The 22,370-nt window shown below is 34.0% G+C and overlaps 2 protein-coding genes across 2 annotated transcripts; one reads left to right on the top strand and one right to left on the bottom strand.

Moving 5' to 3' along the window:
- Positions 1 to 5,519: 5,519 nt before the first annotated feature.
- On the bottom strand, positions 5,520 to 6,026 carry LOC145139400 (NDR1/HIN1-like protein 13). The gene has a single exon (XM_079073236.1). It carries the CDS (start codon positions 6,024 to 6,026, stop codon positions 5,520 to 5,522), a length of 507 nt encoding a protein of 168 aa, XP_078929362.1.
- A 13,016-nt stretch (positions 6,027 to 19,042) lies between these two features.
- Positions 19,043 to 22,060, top strand: LOC145135770 (uncharacterized). Its single transcript, XM_079069990.1, has 12 exons — positions 19,043 to 19,510; positions 19,893 to 19,966; positions 20,069 to 20,152; positions 20,231 to 20,311; positions 20,413 to 20,493; positions 20,594 to 20,686; positions 20,773 to 20,952; positions 21,052 to 21,119; positions 21,197 to 21,302; positions 21,409 to 21,501; positions 21,589 to 21,655; positions 21,739 to 22,060. Exons 1-12 carry the CDS (start codon positions 19,369 to 19,371, stop codon positions 21,828 to 21,830), a joined length of 1,161 nt encoding a protein of 386 aa, XP_078926116.1. The 5' UTR covers positions 19,043 to 19,368; the 3' UTR covers positions 21,831 to 22,060.
- The last annotated feature ends 310 nt before the right edge of the window (positions 22,061 to 22,370 follow it).

Below are 22,370 nucleotides of genomic sequence, written 5' to 3' on the forward strand. Positions count from 1 at the left end.
CTGGAAACCATGGGACTCGGCGAGTGCAGGAACGTACTCGGCGAGTCCAAGGCCATCTCCCAACTTATGAAGATAGACACGACGAGTTGTTCATACAACTCGGTGAGTCACATAATAGACACTATCATATGATGAAGGTAAACTCGACGAGTTCGGGAGGAACTTGGCGAGTCAGATGAAGATTGTCCCGATGTTATGATTGAAGGAGAACTCGTCGAGTTCTTGCTAAACTCGACGAGTGGAGACGAGTTGGGGATAGACGAAAGGATCGGGACTCGGCGAGTTGGCGGGCCAACTCGGCGAGTCCGGTCAACTGGAAAGTTGACTTTGACCAGGATTTGGACCTTAGCCAGGGGTAAACTGGTCATTTTAACCTAAGGATAGTTGTCAGTTTCTGACTTAGTGTCATTGTGGAAATTATAGCCGGAGAACCACCGGAGTAGCAGTCAGATATTTTCCGCTCAGTGTTTCAGCAGCCAGTTACGCGAGGTGAGTTTCCTTCCAGTAGGAACGGGTCTACGGCCACAATGCCAGCCCGTTTAGATGTTAGTAGTTCCGGACTTTGGTCCGATGCCGAGGATAGCCCGATGCAGATTATATGTTTCCGGACTTCGGTCCGATGCCGGGGTGGTCCCGAGAAGTAGTATGTATGCTTGATGCCTTTGTGATTCATGCATGTTTATGTTATGTGCATGGTGTTCCGGACTTCGGTCCGATGCAGTATCTATATGTTTATGTTACATGTTTATGTATAAGATATGTTCAGTTATTCCGGACTGCGGTCCGATGCAGTGGGCAAGGCCCAAGTTATTCCGGGCTGCGGTCCAATGTAGTGGGCAAGGCCCAAGTTATTCCAGGCTGCGGTCCGATGCAGTGGGCAAGGCCCAAGTTATTCCGGGCTGCGGTCCAATGCAGTGGGCAAGGCCCAGTATGTGTTTATGTGTTATCGTATGGTATGTGGTAGTTTGGGGGAGCTCACTAAGCTTCGTGCCTACGGTTTTCAGTTTTGGTTTCAGGTACTTCCACTAGCAAAAGGAAGGGCTCGGGATGATCGCATGGCACACACCACAGTCTTCAGCCTGGGAGCTTCACTCTGATATTCGTTATGAGGTTTATATATGAGACAGATTTTATGATGTGTTATGATACATGACTTACGATTTTACTTATGATACTGGATGGTTTATGATTTTATTATGATTGAAAAACGAAATTTTTGGGTCGTATTTTTGGGTTGTTTCATTTTTTCTATTATAGCATTCTAGTTTAACCAATTAACTTATTAGATGATACACAATATTATGTTGTTTTTTTTTTTGAGTGATACTCAAATATTATATTTGGATGCAATCTAAGGCTTATCTAATTAATTCATCAAACAAATCATGAAATAAATACATTAATTGTAAACAAAATACAAAGGCATATACGAAATTCTCTAAATTAGATAAGCCCTAAATCTTGTAACGCTTTTTAATCCCTAGTCACTCGCTACATTTTTTATATAAATATTTATTTTTCAAAAAGAAAAAAAGATAAGCGCAAAATCTAATTTAGGTCTTATCAAATCATACAATGTAAGCCTTATCTAATTAATTCCATAACTAAAGGTAGTCAAACAATCTAATTAACTCAATACATTCTTATTAATTCCTTAACAATTAACTTACAACAAAAAAATAAAATAAAGGTTATAACTCATTAAAATGCATAGACGTATCATAACATCATTAACTCCTTAACAATTAAGTACTTAAAAGTTAATTCCTAAACATATTTTGCAATAATTAACTCATTACAATGCCTAGAAAAAGGAGATTATAAGAAGAAAGACACATGGTCGTTTGAGAATAAGAAGAGAGTCATCAAAGGTATTGTAACGCTTAGATCCCTGGTACGTACTTAATATTTATTTGACCATTTTCACAAGGCTACTCGACGAGTTGGTAGCCCCAAACGTGTCGAGTAGAGATAGAGAGGGACGCGGGGTTTGAAGTCTACTCGACGAGTTGGGAAGCCCCGACTCGACGAGTAGGACTGCCAGAATGAAACCCTAATTTTAAGGGTTTGGCCCCCTATTTAAAGAACATAACACCCCCTTGTGGCCTCTCTCATCATTTCCCATTGTCCAAAAAACCTTAATCAGTGAGCTTGATCTTTGTGTGAGTGTGTGGACCATTTTTGAGTGATTTGGTGTGATTTGAAGCTTGTGAGAAGAAGAAGAAGCTAGAGGACTTCAAGAGAAGGTTGTAGATCCAGGAGCAACATCACTTTTCCTTCACTTTCTGGTAATCAAGTTTCTATATTGACCTCTAGTTCATTAGATCTCTTCCTTCCCTTTTTATGAAGGTTTTGGCCCAAGAATGATAACCTTTGGAGAATGGACGACCCAAGTGGATAATCTTCCAGATCTAGGACCTAGAGGGGTTGTTATGACATAAAGGTGCAAACTTTATGCCATTGGAGCCCCCATGCAAGCTATAGAGTATCATATTGGCCTTCTTAGCCCAAAAGGCCATGCATGTGGGGAAAGGTGGGAACTTTACGTGCCCAAGTAGTGTTAAGGGTATAGATCTGAGGTTGTAAGCTTTAGTTTGGTGTATGGAGGGCTTAAGGACCAAGTTCTAGGTCCCAAGGAATTAGAGTTTGAGCTAAACCCTTTAAGAAGTGGTATTAAGGGGTAAAGTCAGAAACTTTACCCTTAAAAGGACATTTTCAGGGTTTATGTGAGGTATGAAGCTTGGATCTGAAGTGTAGGGGCTTAATCCATTAAGATAGCCCTAACAGACAGGAGAACTCGGCGAGTCCAGTAAGGGACTCGACTAGTTGAAGTCGGGTTGTCCCGATAGTATGCCAGGTAGAACTCGACGAGTCTGTGAAGGGACTCAACGAGTTGACTCGATTGACCACGAGTCTGAGTAGTACAGGAACTCGCCGATTTAGGAGGTAACTCAACGAGTTGGGTTGACTGGGAGTTGACCTTGACTTTAACTTTGACCAGGACGTTGACTTTGACTAGGGGTAAAATGGTCATTTTACCCTAAGGAGAGTTAGCAGATTTTTGATTAAGTGTTATTGTGAAATTGATAACCGGGGAGTCGTTGGAGCAGCCGTCAGAGATTCCTCACACGAGATTTCACAGCTAGCATTCGAGGTGAGTTTTCTCCAGTAGGAACGGGTCTAAGGCACCAAGGCCGACTCGTTTAGTTAGTAGTAGTTCCGGACTACGGTCCGATGTCGAGCGGGGCCCGATGTAGGTTTATATGTTTTCCGAATTTCGATCCGATGTCGGGGCAGTCCCGAGGAATGTTTGTATGCTTGATGCCTTTGTGATTCTTGCATGTGTTTGTATTGTATGTTTCCCGACTTCGGTTCGATGTCGGGGCGGTCCCGAGGAATGTTAGTATGTTACCGGATTACAGTCCGATGTCGGGCGGGGCCCGAGGATGTTTAAGCATTAATGTTATGTGCTTAGGTTTATGTGTATTACTGATTATGCTCTTATGTATTCTGATATTTGCTCAATGCTGGGCGAGGCTCGATGTCGGGCAGGGCCCGATGCCGAATAGGGCTCGATGCCGGGCAGTTCCCGATGTCGGGAAAGCCGACGTCGAGCTTGACTCGATGTAGCAGGGGCGGGGCCCAAGATATGTTTATGTGTTATGTGTATGGTATGTGGTAGTTGGGGAGACTCACTAAACTTCGTGCTTACAGTTTTCAGTTTTGGTTTCAGGTACTTCCGGTAGCAAGGGGAAGAGCTCGGGATGATTGCATGGCACACACGATTGTTTTTAGCCTGGGAGGATTCACTCTGATTTATGATATGTGATTTTGATACATTGACAGATTTGATGATGTTTTGAGATACATGACTTGTGGTTTTATTATGATATGGATGGATTATGGTTTTTCATAAATGATTTAAAAAGAAATTTTTTGTCTATATTTTTGGGATGTTTCAGGTTATTTTCGGAAAAAGAAGTAGTCAACGATGGTATTTTCTGACAGAAAAATGAGATCAGAAGGGGACAACACCGGAGGTGTTGGTTGGTAGCAGTAATAGTAGATGCATGTTCGTCACCGTCGACGGATGGAAACTTCATCGTCGCCGACAGCAAAGCACATCAAGGGAATCACGTGTAATCAGAAAACAGATGAATGGAGGGGTTTATCTCACTAAGCTTTAGTGGAGACTAACGAATAAGTTGGAGGGAAAGTTTCTCAGACGTTATTTTGGTAAGTATTAGTGGCGACCTGGTGTCACCATTGTTACGTTCGATCAGAACGTGTCTTGCCGTTGGATCGCTTTATATCATTGACATCTACGATCAACAACCGAAGAATCACACGGATATTAGAATAGACCATCAGCGGCGACATCAAGCATGTATGGCTATATATCAAGGTTCTAAAAAGCTCGTCATGGCTCCAAGGTTTGTACCTGCCGTCAAGTTTTACCAAAATCCCGTCTTAACTCATATATGTATATAAAAATGAATAATAGTTGAAAATACATATAAAAATATTAATTATATACAAAATTGTCGCCTTAAGTCATGCCTTACAAACGACGTGGCTCGCCAAGTCTTGGAAAATCTTGAGGCTTGACATTGTCACCAAGTCACGCCTTACGTTATTTAGAACTTTGCTATATATCGACGCTAATGGTCTCATTTCTTGTAATGAGTGTTAAAAACTAATTAAAACTCGTGGCTTTTACCAATTATTGCTCCATTTCCCTCTAATCCTATTCAAAGTTGTTGCTAATAAATAGTTGTTGTATATTTTGCTTGCTTGTATATTCTGATTCGCGTATTAAATGTAAGCCTACCAATTAACGCATCCTTTTACTTTTGTTTTAATATGAATTAATAGAGTGCTTTCATGGCTGAAACTTGGTTCGAGCATTTTCTTTAATTTAGTCAAAGAAGTGGTGGTTTTATCTCACCTATGGGATGTTTGGAAGTATAGGGATACGGTTCCTCTAACGAGGTGTAATACATCATTTAAAAGTTCTTGTAAAACCCTAATCAAAACTCAAGAAATGGAACATCATATATTATAAGCCAATATTCGCACAATCACATACATCTAAAGGCTAACGTTTTCTCTTTTTAAATACTATAGCGAAAAGAATAAAAATTAAACAAGTTTAAAAAAATTACAAAAATCTAGTAATTTCGTTGTAACGAAATCCTGAGGGAAAATCACCATCATCAAACGACCATCGAGAATGTGATTAGTATCTCGTGGAATAATCACAATCTTGAGATAAAATACGTGGATTCTTGGCCAAATTATTAACCTTGAAATGACACAACATTGATATTGTCTTGCTCTTCATCTGCAACGTCCCCACCTTCATTTTCACCGGAACCCTAAACTCTAGTAATATTTCGACATGTCTTTGAGATTTTCCGGTCGTCCCATTCATGCTTTTTCGAATCCCCATAGGTAACTTACTATTGGATGAACTCGTAAGGGTTAACTTCATGTCCTTCGAGTTTTTTGGGCTTTGTTCAGCTGATGGAAACTTTCCAATGGCGAATCTTCTCTTTAAAAGACAAAGCAGCTTTTCCATGATCATCAAATGATATGATCGTGTGAGCATTAGGGTTTCTTGATGCCAACGTGATGTCGAAATCAGTTTTCTTTTGTCGGGTTTTTTCTTTTGTGTTAACACGTACACGTTCTACGTGAAATCTAGGGTCATCTTTCTTGATCACGATTAACATAATCCCACCTATGAATCCCAGAAGGAGAACTATAATAGCGATGGAAATCAACACATATTTAATACAATTAGATTGTTTCTTAGCAGGAGAATTACGATAACGTTCCACGATCAAAGCGTTTTCCGGTGGTGGGGTTCTGTAAATTCGATCTTTATGGACTTGGACGACGTAAGTCCCCGTAGGGGTGTCTTGGAAGTTGTTGGTGTCGGGAATGCTATGGTATTTGTGGGTGGAATTAGGGGGGTAGTCACCGGAAACATGGGAACTGGAGGGAGGCCCCCTCTCCTCCATGGAAGGACCGAAAGTGATGGTGGATGGTGGTGGTTTTGGCAATAATGGTGGAAGAGGGTGGTGGTTTGCATACAGGGGAAAGGGGAGGTTTTCGCAATTAACAATTTGGTAGGTTGAGCATATAGAGTGGGATTGATCTTGGTGTGTAATAATTTTTAGCCTGTTATAAAATATTAATTTGCTTGGTTAATCTAAAATTCAAGTAAGCGTAAAGGAAATTCTTAAATTATAAAACGAATACGATCGGAATTAAATACTAATGCATAGGTTATTTCGAATATAAATTTATGAATTTTATATACAAATCAAGTCAACTAGTTTGAATTCATATCCAAACTAAATACTAAAACCAGATTTTAAAATATAAAAATTGGATACCCAGTTTAATCATATTAAGACTCAGATAATCCATATTTTAGAATATCTGAATCCGGATAATTCATAACAACAATCTTATTTTTAAATTAATATTATTATATTTTATATATAACTCCAACTAAATATATAGTTGTGTTATATTTGGTCCTAAAAGACAATAAAAATAATGTTATAAAATATATATAAGCCTAGAAATTAAAAATACTAATAACTTTTGTCTTGAAATTCGTCGTCTTAATGAGATCAAATTTTATTCTAATCCGAAAACTATAGAATGAAATCTTTTTCAATATTACCCCAATTTATTTTAATGAAGGAGGTGTATAAATTGTAATGAAGGAGGTGTATCTCCTATGTAAGCTCTTCTTTGTGGATGTAAGCTCTTCGTCGTGGATGTACTCCTAAGTGAGTAGTAAGAGTGATGTTTCAATTGGAATGCGATTTTGTATCTTTTCCACATCTGTTAGATAGTCCTTCAAACAAACACATACTTCCATCGATTCGACTTTGAGTTTTAAGTTTCAACCTTTGTCCGATATTACCCTGCTACTAAGGGAAAATGCAGATTCAAAAGATAACGTAAAAGCTTAGACGATTTGTATATCATTAGCCATGACGTATAGAATCAGAAATTACAGTTCTTTTTTATTTAAACCAAACAAAAAAAATCAAGGTTAAATTCTTCTACACTAAAATGGGCTAAAATTTTGATGACATATAATTTTTAATCCGCTACTTGGGCTGCAATTCGTCGGCATTTACTTACAACTTCAATTAAAGTAATATAAAGTTTGTAATATGCATCACAATCCATTTTAGATGATTCCCCATCGTGCCCCTCCTCACAATATTAGCTACTAGATTACTTGGTTGATCATATTTTGTTTTATAATGTTGACATAACTTTTAGAAAGTTTCATTGGAATTTAATATTTGATTTGCGACAAATCTTGGTTTAGCCTGTGCTATATCTGAATTTTTGAAATTTTTTATGATTCTTACGTCGTCAGCTAGTAGTACTTAAGGTGCGGCAAAAAGAAAAACCATAAGTATCTTCCGAAAATATTTTAAAATATTTAGTTCCATATCGATGACCATGCCAAAAAGAACATGGTAGCATTTGACATCGACTTATTGGATTATAACTAGGTTGAAGATTCATTCGAAGTATATAAGTAAGTTGCGGGTTGTCAACGATGGAGCTTCTAGGATGACAAATTTTGAAAAATTTATCCCTACATTATCATTCTCATAAATAAGAATATATATATATATATATATATATATATATATATAGAGAGAGAGAGAGAGAGAGAGAGAGAGAGAGAGAGAGAGAGAGAGAGAGAGAGAGAGAGAGAGAGAGAGAGAGGAAGGATCATTTGAGAACTCAAAGTTTCCTGAATCCAAAAACTAAACAATGATCGTTAGATTAAAATAATAGAGGGTTAGGATGCTTTGTGGTATATTTGTAAATATGTGAAAATAAAAATGGATGTGGGCATCTTATTAAAAAGAATCAGGGGTATTTTTGGGACAGTGTAATTGATTCCCCCTTTTTAGATTTAATCACGTTAACTTTGCCCCTATCTCTCTCTCTCTCTCTCTCTCTCTCTCTCTCTCTCTCTCTCTCTCTCTCTCTCTCTCTCTCTCTTCATCCTGCCTCTCTCTCTCTCTCTCTACACCTACATCACGTCTTCATCGTTGATTGTTGGATGAAGCCACCGTTTGAAATCCATGGCCGCCTCCGATAATCGTCACCCCCATCAATTGATCGGCTTCCTCATCGTCTCCCCCCTCTCTTTCTCCCTCACAAACACAAACACACACACACACACACACACACACACATCTTTATGCCTTCCCTAAAAACAACATCACCACCATCGTCTCCTCCTAAACCTACACCATATTCGCCTCCATTAAAACCTACACTGTAATCACCTCCCGGAATAGATCTTATTGCGTTTGTATCTGGTTATCGATGAAGTCTGAGTAGGAGTTAAATGTCTTCACTCATCGTCTTCATATTGATGAATCCAGGTTTGCAGACTTCTCTATAAAAAACGAAACGAAATTCGCATCTCCACTGTATTTCGGACGATCGATCGAGTATTTGATTAGAGAAGCTTCCACTGCCAAATCGGTCTTTGATTAGAGAAGACGATCTTATGCCGATGAAGTATTTGATTATACAAGCATCTATTGCCAAATCGACCTAACCGGATCTATACCACATATAACCACCAATAAATCGAAATGAAAACTCCGACAATCAAGTGCCTACAACTACAATCAGGTAAATCATTAATCTCATTTTCTGAATGTTTATTTCAGTATTTATGTTCTTCTCGTAAGTTAAAGGTTTCTTTGAGTGACCAGATAAGGTTTTATTACAGATAAGGTTTTATTACAGATAAGGTTGTTCAACAATCATTGTTAGGATCCACCTTATCAAACATGCTGTTAGTTATTGGTTGTGCTTTTTTTTACTGGTGGCATTGTGCATTATCCAACAGTTCAACGTTTCAACCAGGCAATTCACCATTTTGGAATCTGATTCCATTCCTTTGTATGGTGGAATTTAGATCTCTGGAATCACTCATTTAGTCATTTGTATGGTCGTATATATGAATGCACTTAGCAGTTCTTATGGTAACCTGAAGACTTGAAGCTTTTAGATCGTGTGTTTCAGCTTATACGAGAACATAACAAAGATGAAAGTTAAATGTAGATTATAAGTTCCAAAGTTAACATTGTAGTGAAGGCATCAGATTATTTTGAATGTTTAGATTTTGATGTATGCTTTTGTTCTTTTCTTTGGCCCTGATTACAAATGTATATTTTTCAATTTATTACACGATACATAAGCAAATGATTATGTTTAGATTTTGAGTGACCAGCATTTTCCCCCGCCAAGAATATGTCAAGAATACTGTAAACTGAAATACTAAAAATGCCCTTTTGGTCATTTTAACTCACATTACAGTAAATCAGGAACATGATATGCAAAAAAATTCAAACTCAATTACAATCTCATTAAATCAAGAACATAATCTGTTGATTTTTGTCTCTGTTGACCAGTCAAAGTTATAATGATGATTATATTGAAAACTGTAGTCGTGCAATGGGAGATGGTAATTCTGCAGTTGGATATTTTGATGAGAGTGTGAATTTCCTTTCGAAAGTGGGAACAGATGATCTAGAGGTACAAACAATTCTTGAATCTTTTTTTTAATGAAGGTAAAATTACGTTTATAACCTTAGTTGAATATATATATGTAATGCAGGTTGCACATACACTTTCGGTTTCTTTGAATAAAATTGGGGATCTGAAATATTATGAAGGTGATTTGAAAGCTGCAAGGGATCATTACTTTCGGGCTCTTGATGTTCGTAGAAATGCTATAAAAGATTCTTCAAAAGCTCCATCACATGGTTTTTTTTTATACATTGGATATGAAAATATACAAATTTATATAATATTTGATATGTGTGATTTGATCTTATGATTCCATTCCGTTTGTTGATTCCGATTCCAGATTCTAGATGTGGATGTGTCCCTTGCGAAAGTCGCTGATGTGGATAGAAATCTTGATGCTGGGGATACAACAATTGAAGGGTTTCAAGAAGCCATAAATTTGCTGGAATCTTTGAATATAAAGTCTGAAGAAACTGCACTGGAACAACGGGTAAGATGTTTCTTTTTAATTTAATGGACAATATTTTAAATTATATGAAAGATTTACAGGGTTACCAGGTAAGATTTTTAAAATTTTAAATTATATGATATTTCGTACTTTTCCTTTTCCTTTTCCTTTTTTATTATTAATTATACTTTGCAACTGCAGCACCTAAGGAGTTATTTAGTGAGATTATGGTAAAGTATTGATTGTTGCGGGCCATTCACTTTGGTATGTACCTCCTTGTATTACACATTAAGGGTAATGTTTGCACATTATCTATCTCAATATATACATATTTCAAAATTTTCTCACTTGCAAACATATATCTTTTTCCTTTTTTTTTATTGTAACAGGTTCTTCCTATCATGATTGATGTTGGAACCAACAATGACAACCTTCTAGAAAATCCCTTGTGTAACTTTTTTTCTTCTCTTTTTGATTTTTTTCGAACCTTATTAAGTAAATCACATGTTATTCACATATGAATCACATGTAAATCATATATGAATTATATGTGATTCACATGTTATTCACATGTAAATCACATGTTATTCACATATGAATTACATGTGATTCACATGTAAATCACATGTTATTCACATATGAATCAGATGTAATTCATATATGAATTAGATGTGATTCACAACATGTAAATCACATATAAATTACATGTGATTCACATATAAATTACATATGTATTTTTATGAGTGTTTTTGCATCAACCGATTTTTTTTTATTTTTCTTGTAGATTTGAAAGAAAATGTGGTGAATATTGAAGAGGTGAAAAATGATAAATTAAAGAAAATATGGAAATATTGACACGAATACATGAAAACGCTTTGAAATTTGTAGCATTTTTTATTTTTTATATTTTATTTTGTATCGAATAAAATAATTGTACTATTATGTTTATAGATTAATTAATAAATATGAGATTTGTTGTGATTTACTTACGAATATTATAGTATAAGAAATGTACATATGTGCATTTGAAAAAATATGCACATATGCACCTAAAAATTTACTTCTTAAAAAAATGCAGTTTTTTTAAAACAAATTGCAGTTTTTTTTTAAATACAGTTTTTTCTGAAAAAAATGTAACTTTCTTTAAAAAAAACTTACAGTTTTTTTGAAAAAATTACAGTTTTTTTATTTAAAAATGCAGTTTTTTTAAAAAAAATTGGAGTTTTTTTTTTGAAAAAAATGCAGTTTTTTTGAAAAAATTGCAGCTTTTTTTTAAAAAAAAAATTTCAATTTTTTTTCAGAAATTCATGTTTTCTAAAAAAAATTAAAAATCTGCATTTAAAAAAAACGAAAAATACTATTTTTAAAAAAATATGCAAATTTGATTTATGATGTAAATTTTTAGACATTTATATTAATATGTTAAATAACACAAAAAAATTAAACATTAAATGAGATTGGTAAGATGACGATCACGTCCTTAATGAATTACTTTTGATCCAACGCTCCACTTTTAGTTTTCAGGTTCTCGGGAAACTATGAGTTCTCAACCAATCTCAACCCTATATATATATATATATATATATATATATATATATAAAAGGTGAGGTTCAATAGAGAACCATAATTAACCAAGGAACCAATCTTTTTTTCAACTTTTAGAACTTATTTTTTATCAAAAAAAAAACTAAAAATACAGAAATTCATAACTTTTTATCCTTTTTCCAATGATATCAAATTCGATTTTTTTTACGTCAAATTCACAATGTGAATCTTTGAAAATTCACACTGTGAATCCGGATTCACACGGTGAATACGACAAATATTTTTCACATTCACAATGTTAATATATGAATTTAGATATTTTTAGATTTTTTTTTCGATAAAGAATAAACTTTAGAAATTGAAAAAAAAAATTTGGTTCCTTGAATAACCTATAATTATGGTTCTCTATTGAACTTTTCCCTAATATATATATATATATATATATATATATATATATATATATATATATATATATATATATATATATATATATATACACACACACAGAGAGAGAGAGAGAGAGAGAAAAAAAAAGTTTAATAGATAACCATAATTATTGGTTCTCCAAGGAACCAAATCTTTTTTTTAAGTTCTAGAGCTTATTCTTTATCGAAAAAAAAACTAAAAATATCTAAATTCATAACTTAACATTGTGAATGTTAAATATATTTTTCGGATTCACCGTGTGAATTTAGATTCACATTGTGAATTTGACGAAAAAAAAAATTTATCGAATTTGATATCATTGGAAAAATGATAAAAAGTTATGAATTTCTGTATTTTTAGTTTTTTTTTTGATAAAAAATAAGTTCTAAAAGTTGAAAAAAAGATTGGTTTCTTGGTTCATTGGTCAATTATGGTTCTCTATTGAACCTCACCTTATATATATATATATATATATATATATATATATATATATATATATATATATATATATATATATATATATATATATATATATATATATGGAAAAGTTCAATAGAGAACCATAATTTTTGGTTCTTCAAGGAACCAAATCTTTTTTTCAAATTTTAGAGCTTATTCTTTATCGAAAAAAAAATCTAAAAATATGTAAATTCATATATTAACATTGTGAATGTGAAAAATATTTTTCGGATTCACCGTGTGAATCCGGATTCACGTTGTGAATTTTCAAAGATTCACATTGTGAATTTGACGTAAAAAAATCGAATTTGATATCATTGGAAAAAAGTTATGAATTTCAGTATTTTTAGTTTTTTTTTTTTTTTAATAAAAAATAAGTTGTAAAAGTTGAAAAAAAAAATTGGTTTCTTGGTTAATTATGGTTCTCTATTGAACCTCACCTATATATATATATATATATATATATATATATATATATATATATATATATATATATATATGTAGTGGTTCAAATGAGAATCCAAAAAGGTTAACAAACCCTAAGAACTATTTTTAAAATGTTTTCATTAAATGTATTTTGGACAAATCAAACATTAATATTATTTTAAGCAAACTTTTCCATTCCCTAGTTTACAAAAGTTGTCACTTGTCGTCAGACCACCGTCGGACCGCCGTCGGACCACCGCCAGACCAACGTCGGACGGCCGCTGGAGTAACACCAAATTTAGTTGTATTTTTCTGGCCGTATTCACAACTTAATAGAACAAACATTTTGGCTCCTATTTCTTTGGTAATATTTTTTAACACATACAATTTCATTTTTGCAGCCAAATATATAAAATTTAATAAAAAAAATTATGCCTTGACAGATTTAATTTTCTCTCTTCAAAATATCATATTCACAATTTAATAAACATATTATATCACTAATTCACAGTCTTTTATTTTCATGCATACATTCATTCATACTTTAAAACAAAATTTATATAAAATATACATTTTAATACAGTCAATTATCAGTTTAATACATAAAATTCATAAATTAATACAATTCATTATGCACGAATATATATATTCAGATAAGTCAAATGAAAACTTTGACACCACCAACTACCACATGCCACCAGCAACCAACCGTGCCACCGTCGCATCCATTATTCCTTCTAAATCAGATCTGTATATAAAATCATATATATAAAATCATAGATTCACAGCTTAAATATTATATTCACAGTTTAATAAACCGTATAATTCACTAATTTTGAGTTTAATGCAAAATAATTATAAAAACTAATACATTTTTACAAATTTATACAACACAAAAAATAAATATATTCATAAGAAAATCAATATAAACATACTTACATAAAACATTCATATTTTAACACAAAATTCATTAAAAATTCACAGCTTAAAACAGTCAATTCATAATTTAGTACACAAAATTCACAACTTAATATAATACTTTTATTGTTTAATATACAAAAATTATACATTCACAACCATATCCTTAACTTAAATTATATTTATACTTTAAGATTTATAGGCGAGTGCTTCTTTCAAAGTTATTTACATAAATATTCACATTTTATATTTTACATATTTTATTCAAAATTAGATAAAATCATATTTATGTATAATGTCTTTTGTCTCATATTTTAGAAGCAATATATATATATATATATATATATATATATATATATATATATATATATATATATATATATATATATATATATATTAAAACCTTAAATTCACAACTTACACAAAAGCAAAAAAAAAAAATACAAAAATCGACATACCTGATGCATAGATATGTTGGTGTTTCACCGGAGATCAGATAGAAAGAGATGGAGACGAGTTAGTAGTGTTTCAATAAAGCAACAAGGCAACAACGACGGTGGAGATTGACGGAGATTTTCGATCTGGTCACTCAATGTCACTGAAACTCGTATATCTGAAGGTGTAAATAGTAGATCTAGCTAGAGGCGAAAATCATAGATCTGCCACCGGAGATCGTAGATCTATCACAAAAGAAGATAGACCTGGACCTAAACACTTCAGATCTAAAAGCCTCGTCGTCAGTAAAGTTGATGTGGTCGATGATGCTCGTCAGATGAAGATGAAGACAGTAAGGAGCGGAGGAGCACGATGCAGATCTAACCTGAAACACATCAAGTTTACATTAGGTCCGGAGATGTTTCGTCGTGTGCCACCGGCAGAGGCGACGGACGTGTAACAGATCTGATGCGCCGGAGTTTGAAGGAAACTCATCAGAGGTTTGTGGTGGTGATAGTTGACCAGATCTGAACAGATCTGGCGGTTTTCATACAGATCAGAGATAAATAACTAGAGCTGAACAACCATAAATGAATGGAGAGGGGAGAGACGTTGACGGGGAAGGAAGAGGTGGTGGTCGGGCTGATAACCAACGGTGGCCGATGGTGGTTGACGGTGGTGGTATCGAAGGTGAGAAGTACAAAAGAAAGAAAGTGGCTGTAGAACTTTATGTTTTGTGTTGGTGAGAAATGAGAAACAGATCTGATTAGTTAAAATTAGTGGTTCTTAGGGTTTTTAACTTTTAGTAGTTCTCATTTGAACCTTTATATATATATATATATATATATATATATATATATATATATATATATATATATATATATATATATATATATTAGTTTGAAAAAGATCGAATATACCTTGTTTCACCGCTTTGCAAAAACTATAAGTATAATTTTCAATGTCGAGTTTCCATTATGGTTGTAAAACTTACCATACATTTTGCACCAAGCCTTTTTTTATTATGTTTTTCATAATGCAATAATCAAAATTATACAAAATTTATGGTTTTAGAAAATTGATTTAATTTCCACGATATCGACATTCATATAATTTATTGAGATTAAAGATGCACAAGTGTATATAATCAAAATAACTCTTTGATTAAATAAGAAAATATCACTCAAAAACATTTTACATTTATATCTTAAATCCTAAAACTCGACTAAGATATTGTTATTAGACTACAATTAGGATTCATGGCCAATTGCCATATTTACGATTACTTGGTCTTCAAGTCCTTATCGACTTAGGATTCCAACAATCACCTTCGAATCTCTAAGTCCTTCTAGACAATTTTTCAACCTCGATCCGTATTTAAAATACAGGCTCGTCGTTGTCATCACATTCCGAAAATCACCTTCTTGTAATTTTTGGAGTCGTTCCGGACATTCAGAGGCAAAGTGACCTGGTTTGTCACACCGAAAACAAATTACCTTAGATCGGTCTTTTTTCTTATTTTTCCGATTTTTGTCACAACAATAATTACAATTTTTGCAATTGGTGGAATTGGGTTGATTTAAATCAGAATTGGACTTGTGGTGATTGGGCTTACCCCTTTGTGATACCCGATTACATGATTTAGGCCCACTTGACCTGTCAGACCCACTAAACCCTCCTGATCCACTAAATCCTCTTGTTCCATGATTACCATTCAACGCCCCTTTTCCCTTTGTCGATCTTTCCTTCGCTCCACCAGACAAGCCATCGCCACTGCTCGATGACCACAAAACCTTCGGTTCTTCTCCTCCTTCATCACCCTCTTCCCTAATCCTTTCTTCATAAGCTTTAAGCCTTCCCACAACATCTTCAAATCCAACCGATTTGAGATCCAAAACTTGTTCCAAAGAAGCAACCATGTGAATGAAATTTTTGGGAAAAACTTTCAGAAATTTCTTAACTAATTTGGATTCTTCGATCACTTCTCCTAATGCAGCCAATTTTGAGGCGATTCCCGATAATTTCCTGCTAAAAGCATCGATCGATTCAATCTCCTGCATCTTCAATCTATCGAAATCAGTCGTTAGGGTCTGGAGTCGGGCCGCCTTTACTCGATCAGCCCCAATGTGTCGAGCCTTGATTGCATCCCACAAGGTTTTTGAAGAATCGACTTCTCCAATCTGCATAATCAAACTTTCCGGCAAAGCTTGATAGAGCAGACCAAATGCAAGGCAGTCCTTCTCTTCGGTTATTGCGGTTCCTTGATCAATCATGCTCCAAGCTTTGTGAAATGCGGAGCACAACCTTCATCCTCATAGTGCACACCGTGTAATTGATGGGTGTGAGCATCAGACAGGTAACAGAGGTCGTTCCAGTCTCCTCCCTCCCCAGAGTATCGCCTGTAAATCCTTCTTCCCCCACCATGTCGACCTCCTTGTTCAATAAGTAAGAAATCTGATTTCACAGCCTCCTGTTCTTAGCTCTGATACCGATTAAAGATGCACAAGTGTATATAATCAAAATAACTCTTTGATTAAATAAGGAAATATAACTCAAAAACCTTTTACATTTCTTTTCTCTTAAATTCAAAAACTCGACTAAGACATTGTATTTATAGACTTCTAATAATCGACTTGCTATTAGACTACAATTAGGATTCATGGCCAACTTGCCATCTTTACGATTACTTGGTCTCGATGTCTTCATCGACTTAGGACACCGACATAGATTATATAGCACGACCGCTATAAAAAAACTTATAGGGATGATATTTTCAACTAAAATTGAAGAAAAACTTCGAGAATAATGAATATTTTTTTCAATACGTTGAAACCAAATAAGAATAGAAAAATCTATTTAGATTATGGGAAATCGTAGCGGCTAGGCCGCACCTTTTGCCATATAGGCAGCAGAACACCGCCCCCTATCAATTCTCTCCATCTTTTACCAAATTCATTTAAAAAAATTTACAAAATGTCTTCTTCCAAAAACCCAAACAACCAAAATACACCTGCTAGACTTACGATGGATCAACCGATTTATTCGTCCCCGTTTCATTATTATGGTGGTATGTTATCATATTTTCCATAACAATTTTCACAACCACAACGACTAACGCAATCACAAACAAAAAGAACACCAAAACCCGATGTGGATTTAATCCGCTTGAGTTTTTGTCTCAACCCGAGTTTGTTCAACAAACACAATCACAACCACAAACACCCATTTCTGATTTTGAACCAGAATTCGTTCAAGAAACTCAACCCACTCGAGCAACAACTAACAAAAGGCGTCAACTAAAAATTGGGAAGATGACGAATGTTTAGTATTGGCACAAGCATGGATCGATGTCTTTGAAAATTCAAAGACAGGCAAAGACCAAAAAGTCGATCGTTTTTTTGATGCAAGTTAGACATAGGTTCCACAAAGGAATGAACCTTCCCAAGTATCGTACAAAAGACCAAGTTTACTCGAAATGAGGGAATATTAACAAGGAAGTCATGTTGTTTAGTGATTTGTATAACAACATGAAACGACAATGGAGAAGCGGCGAAAGCGATGACGTGATTTTGCAAAAAGCTTTAAAAGTCTACCAAAAAGAAAACAAGAAGGCTTTCAAGTTTGTTGAAGTTTGGAATCTCGTCAATGACAATAAAAAATGGTAATTGAACAAAACATCTGACGAGCATATCGAGAGTGGTTCAAAATGGTCAAGAACATTCGAATCCGAGCACACTACATCCGATGGTCGTGTTGGTTTCGACCTCAATGAAGATGAACCGGTTCAAATTTCACCACCTTTCCGACCAACGAAATGGGACAAACAAAAAACAAAGGCAAAGACAAATCATCGGATTCAGATGATTTGAATGACATCGGGGACGATATGAAGTGTATAAAAGATAGACCGGACAAAATTTTGTAAATTGCTTCCAAAAGAGAGGTTCGGAAACAAAGGGAAATGACTTAAAAATACTAATGATGAACACATCGCGGCTCACCAAGAAGGACCTTGAAATTGCTTTGACAATGAAAGCCGATGTCAAAAAACGTTACGCTAAAGAAGATTTTTTTTAAATCGTTTGGTGTGTGTGTGTGTGTTTTTGTAGGTTTAGGATTTATAGCTTTTTTTCTAAGTTTTTAGGTTTTTTTTAATGTGATGTTATGTTGTTTTAGTTAATGAAATATTATGTTTTTAATTAAAGCTAAAGTTTTTATTAAAAAAAAAAACAAGTGTGACAACACTCCTTGAATGTGGTAAGAAACCATACTTTTGTTGTAAATGCTGAGGCGATGCCAAATGGCATTGTGATACCATGAGGAAGTATGACACCGCTTCCTCCAACCTATGCTACTTCCAGAGAGAGGCAAGTTCTAACTACTAACAACTATACTAACGGTCATGTACCTTTTTTTTATAAAAAGGGAAGTGATTCGTACACAACAATTTTTTGTCATACATAACAATTTATGCATTATAAAGTTGTACAATACAACATTTTAAAGCACCAATTGTTGTGTATGGAGAAAAATTGTTGTGTACAAATCATCTCCTATAAAAAGAATTCAAAATTTTGGCTTCCAACTGTTATTTCGGGTTTTTCCGGTTCCGAACCGGATTTTTATCCGAGAAAATATCCGGCTTAAGTGTCTTGCGCATTCGGATCATATCCGTCGGATAGTTTACGTTCGAATATTTGGATTGAATATGCATTTTATTTCGTAAGAATCCGCGAATCCGAATCCGTCCAATGAGTCATAAAGATATTTAAAGTCACACAATTGGGCTTATAATATAAAGTCCAGTCCAATGATTTGGGTTCTGTAAATTCACAAGTTGATCCGGCGAGTAGAAGATCTGACGACGCTGTTCACCGGCGACTCCAAGTTTCTTAATGCGATTTGATTGATTCATAAAGGAGTGTATTTTGTAATCTCTTGGATTCAGTCGAAGAAATATATTAAGTGGAAAATTTGTTCTCAAGATCGACACATACTTTGCATGTCGAATTCTTATCGGCCTTGTTCAGCTTGAAAATTGAAACCGAATATTAGAAAATTCATCGAAGTGTTGTTTAGATAGTGGAATTCTCTATAGATTTCAGAAAATGGAAAGGATAATGAGCAAGATGCGGAATTTGGATGCGTATCCTAAGATCAATGAGGATTTCTACAGCAGAACGATCTCCGGTGGTCTCATCACCCTTGTATCTTCCATCTTAATGCTTCTGCTTTTCTTCTCCGAAATGAGTGAGTTCTCTCTCTGCATATAGACACACATAGGGATGTCTATGCTCGTTGATCGATGTTGTATTAGTCTTTGATTCACATGAGAATATATGATTGATTCGATACCTAAAAAAAAGTTAGGTTTTCAAAGTTTATGACTGATTTTCGTACAATTTCTCTTTCCGATTGGAAAAAAGAGCACATTTGGGCTTTTCAATCGGGTTAACTTAAAACTGGTGTGAAGTTTGGACTCTAACAGAACAAAATTGTCAACATCATTGAGTTTTTTGTCATTTACTTCAAAAAAATGATACCATTACATTTTCAGCAAACTTCCTTTTCTGAATTCCACTTTGTTTCTCTAAACGATCTAATTGAAATGTATGCTGCTACTTCGTTGCAGGATTATATCTTAATTCTGTAACTGAAACTAAGCTAATCGTAGACACCTCAAGAGGAGAACGACTCCGAATCAATGTAGTAGCATTTTCTGTACAGTATACCTTCTCAATTATGGTTCTATAGTATTTCAACTTCTGGAATTAATTGTTATACCCTCTATTTCATCTGAAAGTGCAGTTTGATATCATATTTCCATCACTTCCATGTACAATACTCAGTATTGATGCTATGGATATCAGTGGAGAGGAACATCTTGACATTGTATGTAATCACATATCATTTCTTCTCTATTTTCATCAAATCAAAATACAAACATTATCATGTTGATTCTCGTTTCAGAAACATGATGTTTATAAAAAGCGACTTGATGCTTATGGTAATGTCATAGAGTCAAGACAAGATGGCATTGGAACTCCCAAGGTTAGTGACAAAATTTCATTCTTCTTCTTCTTCTTCTTCTTCTATGGTGAACTACAGTTTAAAAACTTGATTAAAAACAATATTTTTCTTACAAGTAACAGATTGAAAGGCCTTTGCAAAAACATGGTGGAAGACTTCAACACAATGAAACATATTGTGGTTCATGTTTTGGTGCTGAATCAGTATGCTTCCTAACTATGCAATGATTTGGTATTGATTTCTCTCAATGTTCCAAATTATAGAATTTTACTTTTTTTTTTCTTTTTTTCTTTTTTATTGTAGTCAGATAAGGAATGTTGCAACTCATGTGAAGATGTTCGTGAAGCATACAGAAAGAAAGGTTGGGCAATGTCAGATCCAGACATGATTGACCAGGTCAAATCTCTCTCTCTATCTCTATCTCTCTTCATCTCTCTCACTCTCTCTCTCTTCATCTCTCTCATTTACTTTTACTTCATCAGTGCAAAAGGGAAGGATTCCTACAAAGAATCAAAGATGAACAAGGTGAAGGGTGTAATGTATACGGATTCTTGGATGTAAATAAAGTTGCTGGAAATTTCCATTTTGCCCCTGGAAAAAGCTTTCAACAATCACATATGCACGTCCATGATCTAAAAGCGTTTCAAAGAGACAGTTTTAATGTAAAGATATAAATATAATCACAATTTATTATTATTATTATTATTACATTAAACTTTCATGTAATAATAATAATTAATAAACGACTCTTTTTAGCACAGATAAGTCACAGGATTATTCGTTTATCATATGGAGACTATTTTCCAGGTGTCGTGAATCCCCTTGATGGGTATGTTAATATTCTTTTCTCAATTCATATTTAATTTTTTTAATATTTCTTTTTATTCAATTATTTTGATTTTGTAGTGTGAAATGGACACAAATAACCCCAACTGGAATGTATCAGTATTTTCTCAAGGTAGTACCAACCCTTTACACAGATGATAGTGGACACAGTATTCAATCAAATCAGGTTTTAACAATTTATAATATATTTTTTTCTCTTTGAATTCCATTTTAGGCAATGTACTTTTATAATTAATTAACACAATTTTTTATTTTTTTATATTTTTATATAGTTTTCAGTAACTGAACATTTCAAGGGTGCAGAAGTTGGGCGTCTTCAGACTCTTCCTGGAGTTTTCTTTTTTTATGAACTTTCACCTATCAAGGTTTTTCTTCTTACTACATAAAAAAAAAAGATTTTTATTTTTGTATAAATTATATATAGAAAGTGTTTTTATTTATTTGTTTTGTAGGTTACTTTCACAGAGGAGTATGTTTCGTTTTTGCACTTTCTGACTAATGTTTGTGCGATTGTTGGAGGTAAAATTTCGTTTCTTTCTTTGGATATTATGAAAGATTTTTCTTAGGGTATGTTTTTATCTGATTTGTTTGAGGGCATTTAGGTATTTTCACTGTTTCGGGGATATTAGATGCGTTTATATATCATGGTCAAAAGGCTATTACAAAGAAGATGGAGATTGGAAAGTTTAATTGATGATGGAATTAACTCATAAAAATGGCATTTTTTGTGAAAGAGAAACAGATCCCCATGAAAGATTGTTTTAAAAAAAAAAATTAGTTCGATTCCGGTTTATTACAATCGCTTTATTTATTTATTTATTGAAGGTAATAAAGTCGATGTAAAAATCTCATGGGTATAACAAATTCAATGTCAGCGGCTACATTTTTTTTATTATTATGATAAGTATATGATTTTATAATATACATGCAATTGTAAGTTGGTAAATACTATTGATGTTATGGGCCTAGAGAGTGTGTTTTATATCCACGTTCCTTCCATGTGGATCATGGACCTTAAATACTTAAAATTATCATTTGGTCTAGAGTATGTTCCTCTATACTTGTATCTACTCATTCAACATTTTGTTCCTCTACTCTAAAGTACACAACACATACATTGTCTTAGTAGTGTCGATAATTTAATACCTTCACTTCGAATGTAGACTTCTAAGTGTCTAGCCTAACATTTAACTTCATCTTAGTATCAAGCATTGCACATTGTCATCGGCAAAAA

Source organism: Lactuca virosa, chromosome 9, assembly GCF_052849685.1.
Source record: "Lactuca virosa cultivar CGN04683 chromosome 9, Lactuca_virosa_CGN04683_v6, whole genome shotgun sequence".
Taxonomy (NCBI): Eukaryota; Viridiplantae; Streptophyta; class Magnoliopsida; order Asterales; family Asteraceae; genus Lactuca; species Lactuca virosa.

What these genes read in the sequence shown, in the direction of transcription:
- LOC145139400 (XM_079073236.1), bottom strand. Translation starts at nt 6,026, where the DNA reads ATGGAGGAGAGGGGGCCTCCCTCCAGTTCCCATGTTTCCGGTGACTAC.
- LOC145135770 (XM_079069990.1), top strand. Translation starts at nt 19,369, where the DNA reads ATGGAAAGGATAATGAGCAAGATGCGGAATTTGGATGCGTATCCTAAG. An exon ending in GTCGTGAATCCCCTTGATGG is followed by an intron (nt 21,120 to 21,196) that starts GTATGTTAATAT and finishes TTGATTTTGTAG; the next exon opens with TGTGAAATGGACACAAATAA. An exon ending in ATGAACTTTCACCTATCAAG is followed by an intron (nt 21,502 to 21,588) that starts GTTTTTCTTCTT and finishes TTTGTTTTGTAG; the next exon opens with GTTACTTTCACAGAGGAGTA.